The 21,402-nt window shown below is 30.8% G+C and overlaps 1 protein-coding gene across 1 annotated transcript in view; it reads left to right on the top strand.

Annotated features, from left to right (window-relative positions):
* Positions 1–6,540: 6,540 nt before the first annotated feature.
* Positions 6,541–21,402, top strand: part of LOC119834055 (Kv channel-interacting protein 4-like) — a 73,886-nt gene continuing 59,024 nt past the window's right edge. Inside the window, exons 1-2 of the mRNA XM_038358332.1 lie at positions 6,541–6,602; positions 9,136–9,314. Of these exons, the coding sequence (XP_038214260.1) occupies positions 6,541–6,602; positions 9,136–9,314 (241 nt within the window). The remainder of the gene's footprint in view (positions 6,603–9,135; positions 9,315–21,402) is intronic.

Here is a 21,402-nt window from a genome sequence, read left to right as displayed (position 1 = left end):
TAAAGCTGAATAGTTAATCTTCTTGTTTGTTTTAACGCGCCAATCTCGTAAACTATTCCACCGATTTCAAAATTATATTCACTAATTGGTTGTGTACGTAATCACTGAGTGTAGATAATATAACATGAGAAAATATCACTCACTAAACTATAACATTTTATTTAGGCTAAAAACAGCTCGCTACGCTATACTTAAAACTCGAAAAGAAAACAAAAATGTATTCATACGAAATCACTGAACCTAACTGAGATATGAGTGTGCCGACTATCAATTATATTTTAAGCCGTTGCACTATTTCACTAATATAAAAGATTGCAAATTTCCTTCACGCGATACACTGTCAGTAGGTACTATTTCTAGCTTCAGCACACTCCGTTTTCATCGATAAAATACCGTCCACAAACAGCCACACTACGCGAATATTTCTTCCATCCTATTTACCCGACTATCAAGCGCACTTGGACTTGAATAATACCTTACACATTTACAGTTTTGATATCTAGATGAAATATTGTACAGTCCATGTAGCGGTTCGTTTATCATATTTCCATTTGAGTTTCAAAAGAATATTCGGAGGATATTTTCGAATTTTGCACGGAAATATCAATTTATAATATTTTCAAGCGTACACAGTATGAACTTCTGAATTTTTTTACTCGTTTTGATTGATTGGACAATTATATTTCTTAAGATTCTATATAAACAAAATTTAATTTTTATTTATAGGATCACACTAAAAATATAATATATGATACCTTTCTTCTATATTTATGGTGTTAAATGATAGCTTCTGTGTTATATATTGTTTATTCGTTATTTTTTCAAAGTAGGTACATACCTACTTTGAAAAATTAAATAAAATAAAAGTTCATATTATATTTTTAGGTACTCGCTACTTTCGAAATAAAAATCTTCATTGAAATAGCGATGTAAATAATTGTTATGTGAGATACATAACGTTGTTACAAGAAGTAATTTTATTTTTAATCATACATGAACCAAACACAAGAAATCACTAAATGAAATATTCAAATGTATAGTTGTCAAGTATATTCAGCTAGTTGGTAGTTAAGCGACGAAGCAAATATTCTTTCACCCATTGCTGTTAATAACGCTGTTGTTATTCAATGACGTCGTTTTAATGGGTATATATTCCATTTCAAGCGTGATCCATTATGGGTACGATACATGCTCGATTCTCACTCATTAACATAATTTTCAACATTCTAACCTAACCATGCATAATGTAAAATACTCGTCAAAATTCGTGAATATCCGACCTACTTCTAAACTCAATGTGATATTAATATATGTAAATTATTTCCCGTATAATGTGTAGTTGCATTCTCATTTGCGTTTGATGTCAATTAGTCCTTAATAAATGGGTTCCCAGCTACAAATTAGAACTGCAGTCGCCGGCCTAATTGTAAACGAGACGAGCATGGTTAGCCTACAACAACCTATATTGCTATGATAATATATATATTTGCATGTGCTGTATACCGTAATATATGCTTGTTTAAAACAAAGATTTCTGTATTGATTTCTAACTGATTTACGGTCTAAATTATATTTATTTACGTATAAAATATTTCACCTATTATAATTTAATATATATTAATGAATATTAAATATACATATATTAAAATCTGTCTTCAGTTTAAGCACTTTCGCGGCACTTTATGTCAAAAAATACAACAGTATTCAAGGAGCAAAATAAATTTAATCAAACTTTAAACGCTTTACAGGCTCTGAAACCAGTTGATTTAACCAATGTTTCGGAGATAAACTCGTATATCTCAATAGATATTGTGTAATCTAGTATTACATTTGCGGTACGTTCAGCTCTCGTTTGGTATTGAAAATAAATTTCCAGATCGAAATATTTCGATATTCAATGCCCCAAAACAGGTATTGTTGAAGCCATTCGTGTACATTTGTAAAAGCGAAGATCTGAAAGAACGTTGTTATTTCTGGATTAAAGTCGCTTGCTTGACTTTTTCTACTGCTTTGTTATTGGTTTAAGGTTATTAGTTGCATGTTGTAAAACTTCTTATATAAATGGGTTTGATGTTTTGTGTACTTTGTTTATACGTGTCTTAAGTGCTATTTCATTTATTATTATAAGTTGAAACTTACTTAGTTAAACGTACACAATTTTTTATATACTGGTTTTACTCGTTTGTTGACGCTTCCAAATAGAATATATAAAAGCACAAACGAATACAAAAGAGGAAAATTAACAATATAATATATTATTTAAATAAAAGATATTTTCTATTGCCGAAATCTTTAAAATTGCGATTTAATTTTTTGAAAATAATAAAAAAGTGGTAATCTTAAACATAACACTTACTTATACCACTTCTTTATTTTATCGTAACACATAGCAATAAGCATATTTCCCCAGTGTTATCCTTACTGTAGTTTTCGTGATCATTTTAGTAGGTCGGCGCTTTTCGACCCCACTACAAGTTGAAGTGCTTGACATAAAACAGAAAAATCTTGTGACGTGTTGACGAATGTTCTAGTCCCAGAGATCGTGTTGTGTTAATATGTTTTATATTTAACTGGTTAAAAAAGTATCTCACGATATAATCATACGACCATGATATAGGCAGTATTATGATGTACTCGTATAATTGTGGTTTGTAAAAATTTTAAATATCTACATAATTTATCTACACAAGAAAGTTTAAGTCCATGGTAAACAAACTTCTGTAGTTCAACTCACGCAAGTATATCTTAGTAACAATTAATGAGTGTCTATGTTATCGGAAGATTAATGGGGGTTGGAACACTTTTAGGGCTACAAATGCTATCTGTACCTACAACGTTCTCATATCGGCTAAAACGTTTGTTAAGCTCTTGAATACATTAACCTTTAATTTTTCTTAAAGAGCACATTTTTCCATTTCTTTATACAACTTAACGGAATGACTATGTAGAAGGTACATTAGATATGTATATATGTTGGTATAAGGGTGATGCTCAAATAAAATAGTTAAAGCAGTAGGCATATAATTATAAAAACCTTATAAAGCTAAATCTAATACAGATTTGAGTGTATAATTACCAATTTAAAAGGTAATGCTTAATAGTATTAATAGTAGTACACTTTACACAGTGCGCGTTATTTCCCAAGGATAATTAATGTAAATCTATTTAAATTAAAATATAAGATTTGCAGGAAAACTTATAAAATATAAGTATATTTGCACACAGCCAGAATTGTAACAACAACGAGGTCACAGAAAGGACTCGCGGACGCTCAATGGGCTGAATATACTTGACATGAATGCACTATTTTTTGACGAGACGTGAAATACAAAAAAAAATTGCATACATTTTTGCAGCTGTAAATGGTTGGATGGAAACAAAAGCCGCGACAAACTTTCGCAATATGCTTTTTAAAGCGAGATGATTTGGTGTTTCTGAATGTGACACCAGCGCGAGCAATGAAAGTATGTGCGACATTAATATTTCCTTTGTCTTACATACTGATTTCGACAAAATTTATTTTGTTTTTTAAAATGTTTTATTGTGATCTTGCGTTGTTTTCCGTCCTTCCTTTGACCCATCAATACATGTTTCATTGTTACCATAACGAAAGTTGTGGTAATAAGACCTCGTTATAAAATAATTGTAAAAATTATTAACAATCCAAAGAGATCCACGTCTTGTTTATTTTCTTTCCAATAACTTACTTTAACCTTCTTCAATTTCTTCTATTTAAAAACTATATCCGTGAAAAAAAATACATACCAAAATTACAACCTAGTAGCGTAGCTACATTTCCATTGTCAGACATCAAGTTCCCTTCCTAATTTTCTTCACAAAACATTAAAGAGTACTCGTAGCAACGGCCGCCGGCTCTGTAACTTGTATTATTCTTAAAGCGTAAATAATATAACACTGGGATTTGGATAAAACATAATTAAAATAATTGAGGATACATTTTTAAGTAGGTAGTGCTTATATGCTCTTTGATCGTTAATATTGGTTTATATAAATAATTGGATACGACAAAAAATACGCTTAGAACCTACTGAAGGCATAATTATAATCTTTATTGTATACGCTTCGGCTATTGTTTTTATATACAAAACCTTCTTCCTTCCCGAAACATAGCTTAGCTATTTTAATTTGTTTAATCTTTTTATAATCTTCTTATATATAAAAATAAATTGCTGTTCGTTAGTCTCGCTAAAACTCGAAAATAACGGGGCAGATTCTGATTATTTTGGTTTTGATGAATTCATTGTAATTCAAAGAAGGTTTAAAAGGCAATAAAACATAAGGAAATCTGTCTAGAGAAAGAATAAACTATAACGTTCTGACCATCGGGTCATCTAGTCTTGCACATTAATCTAAAAATAAAAATTTACTTTACACAAATAAAAGAGATTAATGAGAGTCAAGTAAACATCTTCATTTGTTGAAGAATTTGTTAGCCAAAAAGGATAAGAATAACAAAGTTCATTTTCTTTTACAGATCCAAACTGTTGCAATGAGTTTCAAGTACTTGGAGTGTAAGTAGTACTTTAGCACTCGTGAAGACCTAAACATAGTTAATGTTTCTCAACAGATACTAAATACTTCTAACGAGTTGTACGTACGTTAAAATTCAATTTCACTCCATGTTAATTCTAAAACAATTCCGCCGTATTGCAGTTGAAATGAAAAACAAACATTAATACACATTCCTAAATGACTTTTCATAGAAATAAATTATATCGCAGTTAACACCAAGTTTGTATAAAATGGAAAATATGAAAGCGGTTTTAATTAACCGCCGAATTAGAGTGTAACCTCCAAAAAGATATTGCCGCCGAGATATTAATATAAATAAGATATTTACCATTCGTTTTATATATTTAAGAACGTTTTATTTGGGATAAAAGATTAACCATTTTAACATATAGCTATTAGGTATTACATATTATATAAAAGAAAGTCGTGTTAGTTACACGTTTTATAACTCGAGAACAGTACAGAAATTTGGTACAGATATAGTTTGAGACCTGAGCAAGGACATGGGGTAGTCAGTAAAGGAGATAATAGAAGTAGAACGGGAACTTTGCCGGTAACACCGCGGGTCTCTTTTTCCTGCTATGCGGGCAAAGTCGCGAGTAGAATGCTTGTATGTGTATATATTTATCAATATAACTTTATATTTAAGATACTAAATAGTCTATTCAGTATCTATATCAATTGTTTTATTCTATTCCATTCAATTATTGATCGGGAAATGAGGATACCTATCCTTAAAGGTTTAGACGTGCTTTCTGATGGGTTACATGTATTGTATTTTAACATTCTGCCTAAAAAAAAGTTTGGGAATGTATTTGAGATAATAAGTTTTGCATTATGCTATATCATAAATTCGCGGCTTTACTATGCATATATGTAAATCTTAGCTTTAAGATATTTTTAAATTGTTTGTGTAACAGACTCCAATTTGAATTGATACAATAACAACTGTTTATTGTTAAATGTTTAGCATTTTAATCAATAACCTGCATAGTTAATATAGTTAAAAGGTTTAAAAAGTTTTAAGTATGTTGTAAGACTACTTCAATATATCGATATGTAAATGTGAAAATGAGAACAGAATGAATATATTTCAAACAAAAAGTAAGTACCTTTGTATAAATAATGAAATGAATATAACAGGCGAAATTAGCTTGTAAAAATATTCACACTAAAAACAGTAATTCCATTACAAACTTCATAATTAAAAGATAATCCAACGAACAACTTTATTACAGCTAATGACGTTAAAACGAAAAAATTTAAATTAGCACTAATAATTATTATCATTGTTTATCTATGCCATAAACCCTTTACAGAATATATAAACATCATTAACTTCTACAATTAATAATTGAAAATCATATCGCATATAATGCATTCCTCGAATCGACTGGGCGCGTATAATTAACCATTCGTGTACAACTATCCTTTTTAACATTTCAACAGAAAACAATATGAGAAAGAGTAAGGTCATCTCTGTAATCAAATTCCCAAGATCCAAGGCAATGTCGTTATGATATAAGGAATAAAAGAATTTCTTTGTTTGTATAATGATATCTTTCCGGATTCATTTTCGTTACAAAAACGTTTGTAAATCTTTCCGTCACTGAAACAAAAACTCTGTAATATTTATCTTGACTGGACTCGCGCCCCAACCGCAATCATTTGTAAGGAAACCCAAAACTTTCGTATCGAGATCTACTGGTTTGTACACTTTCTAATTCTAACACTCGATGCTATCGCTTACGACTTAGTTAAAAGACTTTTATTTTGTACAACTTTGTTTCATTCTGTGAATTTCACTCCGTGAAACAGATATGATATAAATTATCTAAATCTAAAATAACCGTTAAAGCAAACTAGCAATCATTTTTTTTATAGAAATTCAATTGAAGTACGCTATTTTGTTAACGTACTTCAATTGAATTTACGCTGTAATCCATTACTTTTTGCTCTGCAACTGAAACTAATTGGCATTAAAATTAAAAATTCCAACCAGCCACAATGACTGTCGCCTTCGCGAGAAAATACTCTACATTTTCCAATTGTATCAAAAAAAGACTGAAGTAAAGCGCTATTCTGACACTCCTGCTGCTTTCAAGTCGCAATTGTTTGTTTGGAAACGGGCTTCGTGATTAGCATAGAAAACAGGAAACTTCTGTTCATTGCTATTCCACCCGGTTGTACGGAACATTTGGATATAAACACGGCGATGAAACCCTTTCAATATGTCTATACATGTTGTATTGTGGCTGTGAGAAGGGTACAATATTTTATCATTTCAGAATAAGGCCAACTTTAATAATAAGTTATGATCTCATTCAGTTCACTTTATTGGTCCTACTTCTGATAATAATCGTCGTATTCATTATTGGTAGATTTCGAGTATTTCGGTAGGTTGTCGTGTGTCCTGTTTTTCATTATGTTCACCAATCACTGACATGTCTACTTATGTATAATGAATTTATGAATGGCAAGGTACCAGCGTCACCATTATATTTTCCACAAAGAATCATGTTCTTTCGATATTCATTCTTAAGCTTGAAATCATTTATTCAATTAGTCAACAAAAATTATTGCTCTGCATACTATATGAATCTAGGAGCTAAACTTAAACCTCGGCAATCGACTTTAAATTACCACATTATTTCGCGTCACTCGAGTTGGAAACTTCCATATATATCAGCAAGTGGTCATCAACCGTTCATATTGCAGGTTATTACGAAGCATCCTTACTCCCGCCTCGAAATGACAGTGACGCATTGTCTAATTTACAGCTACAAACCATTTTATACTTAGGAAAGCCTTGATATTCCACGCTTAAGGTTTATAATCGTTTGTACTTATAAAAAGAATTGTCCGAGGTTGTTCGTAACTCTCGGAGGATCCATTGTTCCTGGTTGAAATAAAACTGACTCGCTGTGAGTTTTCCACGTAATCTTGGTATAAATAATATTTCTATGAAAACATGTGCTAGCTAAATAGAATATTAAAATTCATTATTTTCGTAATACTTTGAAAGCTTTGTATTTTAGCAGGAATTTATATAACGGCAAAAATCCCCCAAATGCAAGCACGTGAAATGTGACAGACAACATTTGTAAAAGAAAAATATGTATTTGTAATTATTGGCAACATGTTATAATAAGCATTCCAAGTTTTTCTGATCGATTCTACATTTCTATTTTTGATTAGATTTAAATTTCTATACAAATTATAGCTCAAAATTTGTAAATATACTATCATTTTAATCACTCTTTAAAGTTTTGTAATTAAACATCACTCGAGAGGTTTGTTTATTGTTCTCTTAGTAAAATAGTTGAAATGTTTACCGATACTTACTCTTTGAAGACCGAACAAACAATAGTCTCCGTCCCTTATTGTCCTCATATCCGGCGAGTTTCGGTGCTTAATTCGTTTATTACTCAGCTAGGACCGAAATTAAGAGTTGCTCTTAATACTTAACAGTGCTTTGTTAACGCAGACAAATATAAAAGCATTAATGTAAAAATGTATTTTATTAAAGCATTTCAATGCTATAAAACTAAAAATTAAATGTATTTTATTATTTATATAATTCTTCAACAAAATAGTGCATTATATTGTGATGGGGCAAATATGTTGTTTGTAAAATTATATAGAACGTGTGTTTTATACTGTAAAATCTCAATCAAGATTTTCATCAATATGAAAAATGAAACCTCGATTTATCTAGTATTAAACCACAATAATACCAGACAAATCACGCTCAATTTACATATGGTTACTTTGAGCAATTCTAATATTGAATGGAAATATTTTCATAGTGCTCGTACGTCCCGCGGTTCATTTGCATCCGCCCCGCCAGAATTCAATTCTAATGCAAATAGGGAACAAACAGTGACGGAGTACTTACGCTAACTTTCATTTCGAACCATTCGGTGATTCCAATTGTTCGGATTGCAAACCCATGATCCATATTAACAGGAAAACTCATCAGTTCGTCGGTTTTTTACATCCTACGAGCTAGTAGTACATACCTTAGTGTGCGACTCACTATTGTGACGAGCGAGTATTGTAATAAAATTGCGCCTATTGACAACTTTTTTATTACTCAGATCTATTTTATATACTTTTACCTCACAAATTAATCAATTTAACAGTTTTTTAGAAAAAGTCTATAAAAAGACTATTTTTTTATGTATCATATATATATTTTAACCTGCATTTATTATTTGTGCATAATAAAAAAATTCAGTGATGAAAATTCCACCGCATTCATGATATGAAATTCAATTATGTACTAACAAAACTAACAAAACCTATTTTTGTTCACAGATTTCCGGCTGCTACGCTATCGCATGCCGCATGCCTCTTTATAAACTTAACAATGGAAAAGCTCGCTTTTCACTAACTTTTCTGCTAAGTGTTAACTGTGAAAACTAACTAAAATTTTAACTCGACGTGAATAGTGGTGTTTATTATAATCAATTCAGTGTTCTAGTGTTATTAGTTCAGAGATAATTAAAGGGATCAATGTATGAAATTCTGAAGTGATGTGCGTATGTGTCGATCGGTGATGGTGCGGTTACGTTGAGCGAGCGAGCGTTTCGCGTAAAGCTGGGTGCGCAACGCCACGGCGTCGTCGCTGGAGGGTCGAGCGGGTGCGGGCGAGGCGGAGTCGCCTGCGCCCGCGCCCGACGCGGAGGCGCCGACAAGACGCCGACGCCACCGCCCGCTATATCGCCGCCTCTTCCAATATGTCCGCACCGCATGGACGGGCGTCAAGTTCGCCCTAGGTAACGTTATCCTCATTAAAATATCGATACTATAGCTCTGTAGTTACATCTCTCGTTCGTCATTAATTCACTCACCACTTTCAGTGAGTTATGTTTAAACATTACTCAGCGATATACATTCACCATGTCTTAAATGAAATCGCATACTTAAAATTATTTGTTTGACTTATCTGTGTAGAAAATCAATAGAGAATCAAAATTGCGGTCAAAATTATTTTACATTTATCAAAGTTACTATGTCTCTAATAAATTGGTTGTTCATTTATTAAACAATATTTTATCTTGTACCTACCTCCATCCCAAATTTAATCTTTGCTAAAAATCTTCTCTGCTTCAAAAGTTGTGAAACAACAGAACAGTAAATTAAGATACTTCAAAATTAAGTTCAGTAAGTTGTTTACAAGTTGGGCGTTCTGAAAATATACGACATACTTTTCAAAGTATCTATGATTTATTCTTTGTCGCATTATACTTGATGACGACACAGGCAATTAAACTCCTGACCTTATAGGAGTAGGTACTATTATGAGTAATAGAGGCTTACAGTTTCATGCTATTACAGCGGACAATTAAGTTTTAAGTTCTACTTAGATGTGAATTCCAGAAGCCAGCCGTTATAGAACTAATAATCTATATTATATAGGGTTAAATCTATGAATTTCCACTTATTATATTCATTTATAGTATTCAAAGGTACATACAATTTATAATAAGAAAAGACATAAAATGATTCTAAATCTCAAATAAAAAGCTCTTAAAACAAGCACATTACATATAATGTTAAACAGAAATAAATTACGAACGATTGTTAAGTAACTTCAAATAATTGACAAGTTCCGAGAAGACTTACAAGAAGCGCTCGTATGATCATCGAAGTATCATCATCTTACTACAGTAAGAGCACTTAAACTCACTTCTTGTAAAATAATCAATATTACGTATATTACATAACAACCAAAGTCCCTTACATTTCAAAATAAAATAATATCAAAGTCTTTTATATTCTAGAGGCGTTCAACGCTTAATTACACTGGTCATAACCATAAAGGAGCGCACGCATAGTAAATTCCGAGGTAAGCTCGGGTCAGTCCATACACTATTGTATGAGGTCATAATTCTGACAACGACTCTATTTATTAGTGATATTACACGGAGTATAGAAAGGGTAAATGATGATAAGTTATATTTTGATTCATAGTGAATGTAAGCATAGTGAAAATGAAAATTAATAAAGTTTATTATCAAAACAACCATTATAGGCTGTTTAAAATTGATTTCATATATGCTATGCTATAAGTAATTGCTCATATAAAGTTTTTGTTTGTTTAGAACATGTCCACATTTATGTTTGGCAGAAATCTATGCATCATCATATCATGATATTGTTAACTACTCATATTTCATACTTCTGAATTAAAAGAACATGCGTACTTGATATTGAAAATATTTTTAGTTTTACAAACAAAAAAAACAAATATTAAATGTAAACTATTGTGGCAATATTTACTCTTTCATTCTCGATGTATACTACTTATTTGCATTTAGTTTATATTTAAGAGCGCCCTAAAAGTCAACAGTTGAAACAAAGCCAAGTGTCGTTTAGACGCGTAGTTGCTGAGAATTATTGGCGTCATAGCACAACTCAGTACCGCATTGTATTTTGTATGATATACAAAGTCAACCCAGGAATACATTATTTCCGCACCGAATATAAACTATTGTTTTCCAAAGTTTGATTTGTTAAACACGGAGTTCAACGATTCGATGAGATGTGACGAAAAAATACCTCTAAATGTGAGTGTGCGAATGGTAAAAAATGTAACTAAACCGAGCGTGACCTGTATCGCGAAATCAAATCCCGTAAGTGAAAATGTGCACGAAGAAAGGGGTAATTTTTCAAATGAGAAAAAATCGAAACCGAGCTCATTGAGAAATGAAAAAACTGTAAGGGACAAAGGAAAAGTGAAGAAAAGAGTGAGGTTTTCAGACGCAAGAACGACCCAAGAAAAGATTCCGTTAAAGGAATGCTTTGTAAATTTTTTTCGTTTCTTATGGAACTGTTCTAAAAGTACGGTTAGACGAGTGGACAGTAAGTCTCTCAATTTTCGTCATGATTTGTTTTATTTTTCTTTATTAACATTACAAAAAAGCTCAATACTAATAAGTTTTAACATACTTTATGACATTTCACACATAATTCATATTATGCCAACTTCCCTTTCTCTAACCATCCAAGTTCTAAACTTCTTAAAAGCACATTAATCTACATTCATTTCTTAACCTACCCCCAAACCTACCCCCAAACATTTTTAATTAATATCACATAAAATATTAAGAGGCTAAAATAATTATAATTTATAAACTACGGTCCAATATTAGCAAGCGAGGTTGTCCAATAAAATATTCTAATAAGCCTGTTTCTGTATACACGCTCGCTGTAGATGAGTTTCAGTAACATTTCCTTGTGAGCCGGGTCACAACGTGATGGCCAACTTTGTCAAACAAACTTAACTCTTCGCTAACTAATGAAATTTCTGATGCGCGCTCTATCGATTAGTCAAACAAGTTTTTGCATGAATAATTTATTATACGTTCCCGGGTTGGCTATTTTAAATTTGATCGCTTAATAACTTTAAAATTATTCACGCGTTTAATCAATGCATTCGCTGGGTATTTTCGACTTAATGCCATTCAATTTAACACATACTTTAGTGGTTTTTGTATGCTTATTATTTTATTGTATTTATGCAATTATATTAAAATTTGTGTCCTTGAGCATGTCCATGTACGTTAAATATATTGCTAAATTATTGCCAAATTATATTTCCTCACATTTCAAAAGATCCCTAATATCAAATCAATTTAACTAGTTATCAAATTATTCAACACAAAATTGACAATTCTGTTTCTAAATCTGAACTATTTAGTTTCATAATGTTTTCAGTTTACACCGATTTTGGTAACTAAACTTTCATTATATAAATACGTTACGATATAGAAAACAATCTTTAAACTTCCTAGCCTTGAATAAAATATACAGCGCTAGTGGGACACGAAGTTTTATTTAATTAAAACTTGATTTTACCGAGACTTCTCCTTGCAGCGAATATTTTATTTTGTAAGCAAAAGTCACTGTGAAACAAGTTCATTTTCATCAGTATTGGCGTTAATTTATATCTAAAATCAAAGCTAAAATAATTGTATAAGCCACGGTTGTAGGAATTCTTAAACAACTAAAATGAGCCATAGCATGACTTAGCATGGAGGTTGTTTTGTAGCATTGTCCAACTTCTCTCCCGCGTGGTTTTCTTACTTGCCTTTATTCAGTTTCGAAAACTTTTATAAGATATGAAATACAAAATACTACTTTCATATTCATAGTAAGATATTATAATGTTAATTAAATGGATAATATGTTATAAGTATACTTACATATATTAATTATATTTCCATGAATTTGTTTTTTACTTTACTCAGTATATTCTTAAAGCATTCTTCATTCCTTCAAACTTGTTCAATAGTAATCTACAAAAAATATAAATATTTTGACTTTTGAGTGGTAAGCCAATAGTAGAGTCTTCAAAGTGTAAATTATAGTCTATGCCTAGAATAAAAAAAATATAATTATAACAGCGGACATAATGATTAATTCAAAATTTATTTCACAAAGTTGCCAAAATAACATTTTTGTAATGGATTTTTTAATTAGAACAAGGTTTACCTTTGATTTTTTAATTTAAACTTGTTAGTAAACACATAGAAAGTTACATTGTCCTCACGTGTTTCTTATGGCCTAGGGCTTAAAGCGAATGAAATGTCACTACGACAAGATGTCCAATTCTTTGAACCGCTAACGAGTGTCATAACTTATGTACCATCTTAGTTTGTTGAAATCTTTTATAAATTTATTTCCCTCAATAAAGTAAAATTCTGTTATGTTTATAACTGATTTAATTTATATTATAAATCGTTTTATGTGTTTGTTTCTAACTGTTCCGAATTGATTCAAAAATTTTTCACCCAGTCCAAATGTGTACATTCGTAAGTTCGACGGACTGATGGTAAACGCCACCAACGCATGAATATTTGCAGAGGCGTAAGGTCGTTTTAAGACCCGATCACATGGACTTTTAATGGAAAGGGGTAAAGAAAGGAGCATCGAAAGGAATTAACGAAAGGACTGGAAAGGGCAAGAAAAAGGATACGGGCTTCCTCATAAGTTATAATCGTAAACTTCAGATAGATCAATAAATATTTTGTCACGTCACCTTGACTGATGATGAAGGTTTTTCATAGCATTACGATACAGTTGGGATGTAGAACCGAAAGAAATATGATAAGAACATATTTCAAATGTATGCACAATAGACATATTAGTTTAAATAAAGATCCAACGTTTGTAAAAATATAACATATCTGGATGAAAATTGTTGTTTTCGTATATTCCTCATTTAAATAAAAGCATTATTATTTCCTACAACTTAAAATGCTTACCATATGATCTTGTAAAATGTCGTATTTTTGAACAAAAATTATTATTATGAAATCATAATCTTTTATAAAAAAAACTATTGAGTATATCACAAAACAATACACCACAAAAAAACTACGACATCACGAAGCCAACTCTAAGTTTATATTAATTAGGTTAAAATCGATTAAAATTAATAAATACCAGATAACATACTATACTATTGTTAACAAGCTAAAACTACACATCGTTCATCAATTTAAGATTTGTTGGAGATCGTTATGAAGTTAAAATTAGTTTTGGGAAATATCGCCTAAACTAACAATTCCGAGGGATAATTTAATTTAAAGCATGTATGGAATGATAACGTTCCACAATCAAATTCTTTTCTTTTTGGTCGTGTGTTATAATTTTATAATAGAACTAGAGAATAATTTTATATCCGATACAAATGAAGTATATAAAGTGTTATTTCTACAAAACATGATATTCCTATAACAAAGTACCTACTCCAGTTTAATAATGAATTCCAATTACGGTGTTGGCTTGTCATGTAATTTATAAAGCTTGTTCAATTAATTAGAGAATCAGTAGCTACCGTGACTGATAAGGGACATGTCATTTATGTCTCAATTACACGGTCCAGTTTAATTGCAGCTTTATATTTTTATATGACAGTGTGTTAAATATCTTCAATAACTGACGCACACCGCCTCGTCTAATCTAAAAAAGGGAATATTTTCCTCTTTTCCGCTTCGTTTCTTATTGATACTCCGCTCCTTCCATCGTAGCTCTTACAGAAACACAGTAGCATACTATTTCATGCTGGTCTTTTGGAGGAGTGTGGTATTTCCCCGGTGAGAGCTGGCCCAATTAGCAGAATACCGAAGAGTTCTCGATTCCCACATTCAAAATCAAAACGAACTGGTAATTTTTTTTTAAACTACTGATAGTTTCTGAGATAAGCTCGTGCAATGAAACAAAAGAAATCCTTTTGCTTTCTAGCTTGAAAGTTTTATTAGCTTGAAATCTGATTCTTAGTTTTGTTATTGAATTTACAGAAAGTTTGTAAATACTTTATACTGAAGATGTCGTGTATTTTATCTTTAAATTATATTTATTCCCGTGAAAATTTTACATAACGAAAAAATTCAGTAAATTAAGCCTTATCAATTTATAATAACCAACATCATGCAAAATACGAAAGCATATCCATAGATGAATAAATCAATACTGTATAAAACTAATAATAATAGACAACAGACTATGAACACAAAGACTTTAGAATAATAACAACTCAGAAGTACGCAAATAACATAGATTTAAAATAATTTCATGGCATGAACATTACTTCAAAAGAGGTATTACTAAAGGAAAATTTATTTTCCAAGAAATGCCACCCTGAATTTGTATAGTAATATATATATCAAAGATTAATTTCTTTTTCTGTAAAATTCGAAACATTTGAAAATTAGTTTGCTTCTGTTGCTTAGAATGGTAAACAGCCTTCAGATATTATTTCAAATAAACACGTTCGTTTGTTTTTTCTTTTATAAAGTTACATAATATATAATTGTCTATGCTAAGCGGAATACGGAGTCTATTATGATTTCATTCATATTCATTACTCTGAGCTTAATTAAATTACCTTCTGCTCCGATATAATAACGCGCAAAATTCGTATATTCATAAACTTGCATAAACGATATACTCATTTATTTATAAACAGGCTTAAAGCGAAAGTTCATAATATATAGAAGGTAAATAGGCAAAGCTAAACAGTATAGTAATTAATCCACTGAATTCAATCAATTTTTCCGTTATAAAATACTACTGTTACTTACTATAGAGGAAGAGGTGAGTGTTAAAAACTATGTAACAACCCTAAGGCCCTGGCCATTTACTACACTTTACTACACTTTACTACACTTTGTTTTAGATTGAACCTAACAATATATAATTCATTCGAAAGGCATTATCACATCATATAATATGTGACGTTTAGCTGTGCAATAATATGTAAAATTTAGAGGACTTAACGTTTTCCCAGAAATACAAAATTACACATTTGCGAAATAGCGTTATTAATTAGTCATGTTGTTTGTTTGCGAAGTGTTTAGTTACGTTACCAGTAAAATAAATATGGAACATTCACGTACGAAAATTCACGTTCGATATTTTCTGAATGTTAACATATTCTAGAATACAAATATTGGCAAAGGATTTAATGATTTAATGAGCGATGAAAATTACCATGTTTAATATATACCACGTACAAAGCGACTTGGTGGAAGACAGCCTTTTATAAGATGGATAGACAACCTGATTAAAATGGCAGAGGGCAGCTGGACCCAGGCCACTGTTCGTTCGATCGATTCGGAAATGTTTGGGACACGCTTATATCCAGCAACGAGCGTCATATCTTTGAAGGGCGAGCTTCAGCTACTATTTATATAGACATAGAGATAAGAATATATTCATGTATAAGACGATTGAAATTAGCACACAATGAAATTAAAATTTTTATATATAATAATTCTGTAAAAACAGAATCAAATCCGAAACAAAACAAATCCGAAAACGTCCAACACTTCCGAAACATAAAACACTCCACTTCGTCTGTTAACTGTTCAAAAGATGTTCCGTGTAAAATTAATAAAAAAGTAAACGATAACAAAGGCTAAGGTCGTCCGTTAATGAACCTGGAGCTCGACGGGAATAGATAGTTTACGTTCCGTAGTGTATACAATGCACATCGCTGGGAAATAGGAAATTTCAGAACAATATTATAAAAGTTCCAGAGTTAAATCTCTTCCCTCTTTACCTCGTATGTATAAGTAGTTATTTTATGGATCAACCAACCATAAATTTTATAAGGACAAATAAAAAGAATTAGTCATATACAAAATACATTTAATGTTTGTATCAAAATTGGAAAAAAGGACTTGAATGCTTTATTCTTATAGTGGGAATTGCGAAATGGAATGATTATTATAATATTTTTATAGTCAAAGTATTTATGAATATTACATTCATATTTCAGAACCTCGGAAATCCTGTATACACACTTTAGGGCGACGAAAATACTCCGAAATCGTCATTCATAATGTCGGCAAGCAAAAAGACATGGAGTCTGTTCAATGGTTGTCTTATGGAAATTGTAATATCTAAACCCCACGTTCGTGACATGAGACACAAAATAGTTAAAATGAATAAAAATATTTGTTATCAATACTATGAATTAGATTTTGTTCTATACATATATAAGGTATTTCATTTTATTGCTATGAAATAGCTATAATACATACAAACATTTGAAATAAAAGTTTTATAATTATTTTTTAAAATATTTCTAATCCAATCGTAACTCGGCAATTAAATCCAACCAACCAAAGCACGTATTCCATTTTGATCCGCTAATAAATCGACGCACTCTGTAAATGAACAGAAAATGAAACTATAAGCGTCTCAACGCCCTTCCCTGTTCTCCATGATCTCCACTTTTCGCGTATGAACTGGCTGTTACTGATATGCATTTACCAGTTTATTCCCGTCTTCCTTCTCAAAAGGTGTTCTGTAATTATAGTGATGTCTGTGGATATCGATATGGAGAACTTTTCGTTTAAGAAGAATTTAAGACGACGTACGTTAAACACTTTGAAGTCGGCTGTCACAGCGTTGAAACAAATTGCTAGTAAGTAAACAGCGATTTCATTTAACAGTATTCTGTTTTTATTTGAATGCATAAACTGTTTGTGTTCACAGCTAGAAATATAACTTCCGAGTGTTAAACTGATTTTTTGAAGATATTGTTATGATCTATGTGCATTAAATATTTGCATGATACGTATTATATTAAAAACAAGTTATTTTTAAAACATATAAACGACGCTATTCTAAACACCGTCACTAATAAAATATTCTGACATTTAGAAGCTTCTCGATCTCGTAGGATTTGTGGCATCAAAACGTGCTTATAATGTCGGTAAACAAATTGTTATTAACATTCATCTAACGAATATTAAATAATGGTTAATCTTTAATATGTGGAGCAATAATTTTAGAGAAAAACTAGAGCCCGAGAGTTCACACAACAAAAATTATAAATAGCATGAAACATAAAACAACAAACTATGAGCATTGTTAAAAGCTGAAAACGGAGGTCCATAACTTACATAGTGTAGACAAATGCACTCGCTTACAAATGGTAATGTGCTAATGCGTATGAAATGGGTACAAAAACGATCTCCATGTTTCTTACATGTTATTTTCACAAACGACCGAGATTTTGCCACCCCTTTTTGTCATAACTGATTGAATTTCCGAGAAAATACGTGACAGATTTATGAGGCACCTTAATGCAGTAGGGAATCGCGCTGTTTTAGTGTTTTATTCAATTTCAAGCTAAATGTACACAAATCGTAATCAAAACCAAAATAGGATAAAGAAGATGATTAAATTATAACGTGCATGATAATCATACATGTTCATGCATGTTTATTTGTGTAATATTGTGCGATAAAATATCACATTATTCCTAAGAATTTCAAAATAAGTAGTGTATATAATGATTTTTTTAATAAAAACACACTCTATTTAAAATCTTAAAGGCCCGTATATATTCCTCTCTTGTTCTAACTAAACCTATTACAACGTAACATCCCTTAATTTAGATGAAATGTTACTCGTACTACTAACTCGCAAACAACAGTTCCAACGTCAGCACCTATAATGGAGGTGTCATTTACAATGTAAGAGACTATTGTTTATGTGATACCACCTTGAAAGGCCCTGTCACATTCAAGCCTCAAGCAATTTGTTACAGAAGCAAATATTTAAAAACAAATTTGTAAAGTGAAATCGCTAAAAATCCCAATAAATATATTTTGTATTTCCCGGATGTGTAAATCACTGAAAGCATTAGTTACAATGTTACTTATTTTTACACGTATTTCATAGTAAGTTTTTTTTTTTTGATAATATTAATGTTTTATGTAAATTGTTATTGCAAACATGCTAGGTTATTTCAGTGAAACGTTTTTTTGAACGGTAAACATTAGACAAAAAGAGATTCATTTGAAAAGCTCTTTTCGTCTAACTTAGACTAAATGCAGAGATCACAAAATCACTTTTTGTTCTCTGCAGACCACTGAATAACATACATACAACAAATAATACTCGTAATAATCATGATCACGCTATTAATCGCGCTAAGTTTTGTTAATGACTATCACAACTAGCATACGAATAAAAATTTTAATGGGGGTGATTTAAATTGATAAGTCATCACTGAAAATTTATTGTTGTTATCATGAATTGCGGTTTTGATTGGAGCAAACAACCCGAAAACTTCACAAAACAAATACTACCGAACAATACAAGAGCCACATTTAAAATACAAACATACGTGATTAAGAATCATCATATAAATATTCATGACCACGTTTCCATGCTTCCACTCAGTATTTGTTCTTAAGACTTCCTTAATTAAATTATAAATACATAACGTAGATTGTAATTATTAACATAAGACGCTGTGTAATATAACAATTTATTACAGATAAAGTTTATACAATACAATAACTTGATAATAACCTACACGTGAGTTGCAGGCTTTCTTATTTCTAAATCGAGATTAAAGTTACATAAACAGACTAATTATAATAATGGTTGTCATAAATAAAGTACCTGCTAGCGTTTATTGACAATAGTATGAATCTCCTGGTCAAATTTGAGCCACACACAGGACACAAAACATACGAAAATAGTATATAAATATGCAAATACTATTCTTTTGCTATTCAAGTGCTATTCGGTGAAAGATCCTTTAAATTGAATTCAACTTTAACCATTAAGTTACTAAGCTGGACAATATTTCAAAAAATCTTTATGTCATTGTTTTTCTGTCGATTAGTCATTATTTGTCACATCGCTTCTGTCGAATCTTTTATCGAAGATGTTGATCGAAACTCTATATCGGTATTCTTATCACAATAATGTACGCGTATATAATGTGTATATATACATGTGTGTATTAAAAAAAAATAAAAACATTAAAAATGCAGAGTTTTATGGAATCTGAAAACAAATCCAATTATTTCAAGTAACTTGCAAAGCTTTTGTAGATTTTCTTTTAATGTATTTTTCACATCGCATAACTGAATTTTTTTTTGCGTTGTTAAATATAATGAACATTCGAGAAAGATTGCTGTAATTTAATTCCCGGATGTTAATAAAAAATGCACTATTTAATTTTGTACCCTTTTACTTATTATAGAAGAAAAACTATTTTTATTTTTGCCTTAAAACTACATATAAGGGAATACTTTATCTTTAAATAATAATTGATACATGAATTAACCACCGACGTTCGACAACTAGAAGAATGTCTAATTGTGTTAAGATACTGAGTATTCTATCACATTTTAAATCAATAAGAAAGTGAGACGCAAATTTTCAGCAAATTCTACCGAATCCTGCAGCAATTCCGCTAAGCTACCGCAAATTCTATCCAACAAAACTAATTATTCGGCCGCGCCCATACGGACGTGCGGTTTACCGAAATTTTCACACAAATTGTTAAACATCGTTGTCAAATACAAGTTTCTACATGTTGCACACATATCTATTGCAAATGTCTAATTAAATAGTTAGACAAAATGTTTCCTATTATCTCAATAATTATTGAGTGTATTTTTTAAACTTATTTTTTTTATACTCTACTTTATTACTCGTACTATTCTGCTTTTTAGAAAACAGGTTATGATTTCATTGTCTAATACAAAATAGACGATGAATTTTTTGATTTAATTAAATATCTATATTTTGTTTAATTTTCTGTAATTAAAAATCTATTATGAACGTATCACAGCGTTAGTCTGCAGATCGTTATCCTTGATAGTTAAAGAAATACTATAAATATAAATCATTTGCTATCAGAAAAATCGTGTCGACAAAACTTATCCAACCAATTTGAATTACTTACCTACTTCTGTTATAACATCTACATCCCGGATCGAGAACGCTTTCGCAGAGAACCCGTAACTGGCTATTTCATTGAATGCTTCATATAAATAGGCACAGTAAATAAAGTAGACTTTTCCGATTTACCCGGCAATACGTTGCCGAGCCACAGCCTTCGTTTATATTCCGTATAATGTTTCTGACCGCAATTTTTCTTTCTGCGTATGTTGATACTAATATCAGTATGTTATATAATGTTTCTAATTGTTAGGCAAGTACATTATATACAAAACAGGATAACACACGTTTCTTTTAATACAATAAAACAGTATAATATAATATTATGTATATCCTTATCTAAAATTAATTCGCAGAAATCTAACGAATGTTTAAAATTTTTGCTTATGTTTATCATTACGTATCTCATGACTGTATGTCTTAATGCGAATTAATAAGATTTATAACAAATTACAAGCTTAAGCAAAAGCTCATTATTCAATTTATTGAAATCCCAATGGAACTGTAATGAACCATAATATATAGATGATATATTTATCTATTTTTATGAGATAATTTCGTAAAAATATAAGGTAAATAACCTTTTTGGGCTGTCTTCAGTCATATTTTAAGATGTACTTTATCAAACTACAATGA

Source organism: Zerene cesonia, chromosome 18 (assembly GCF_012273895.1).
Source record: "Zerene cesonia ecotype Mississippi chromosome 18, Zerene_cesonia_1.1, whole genome shotgun sequence".
NCBI lineage: Eukaryota > Metazoa > Arthropoda > Insecta > Lepidoptera > Pieridae > Zerene > Zerene cesonia.
Note: the sequence above shows the minus strand (reverse complement) of the source record. Positions and strands in the feature narration are given on the sequence as shown.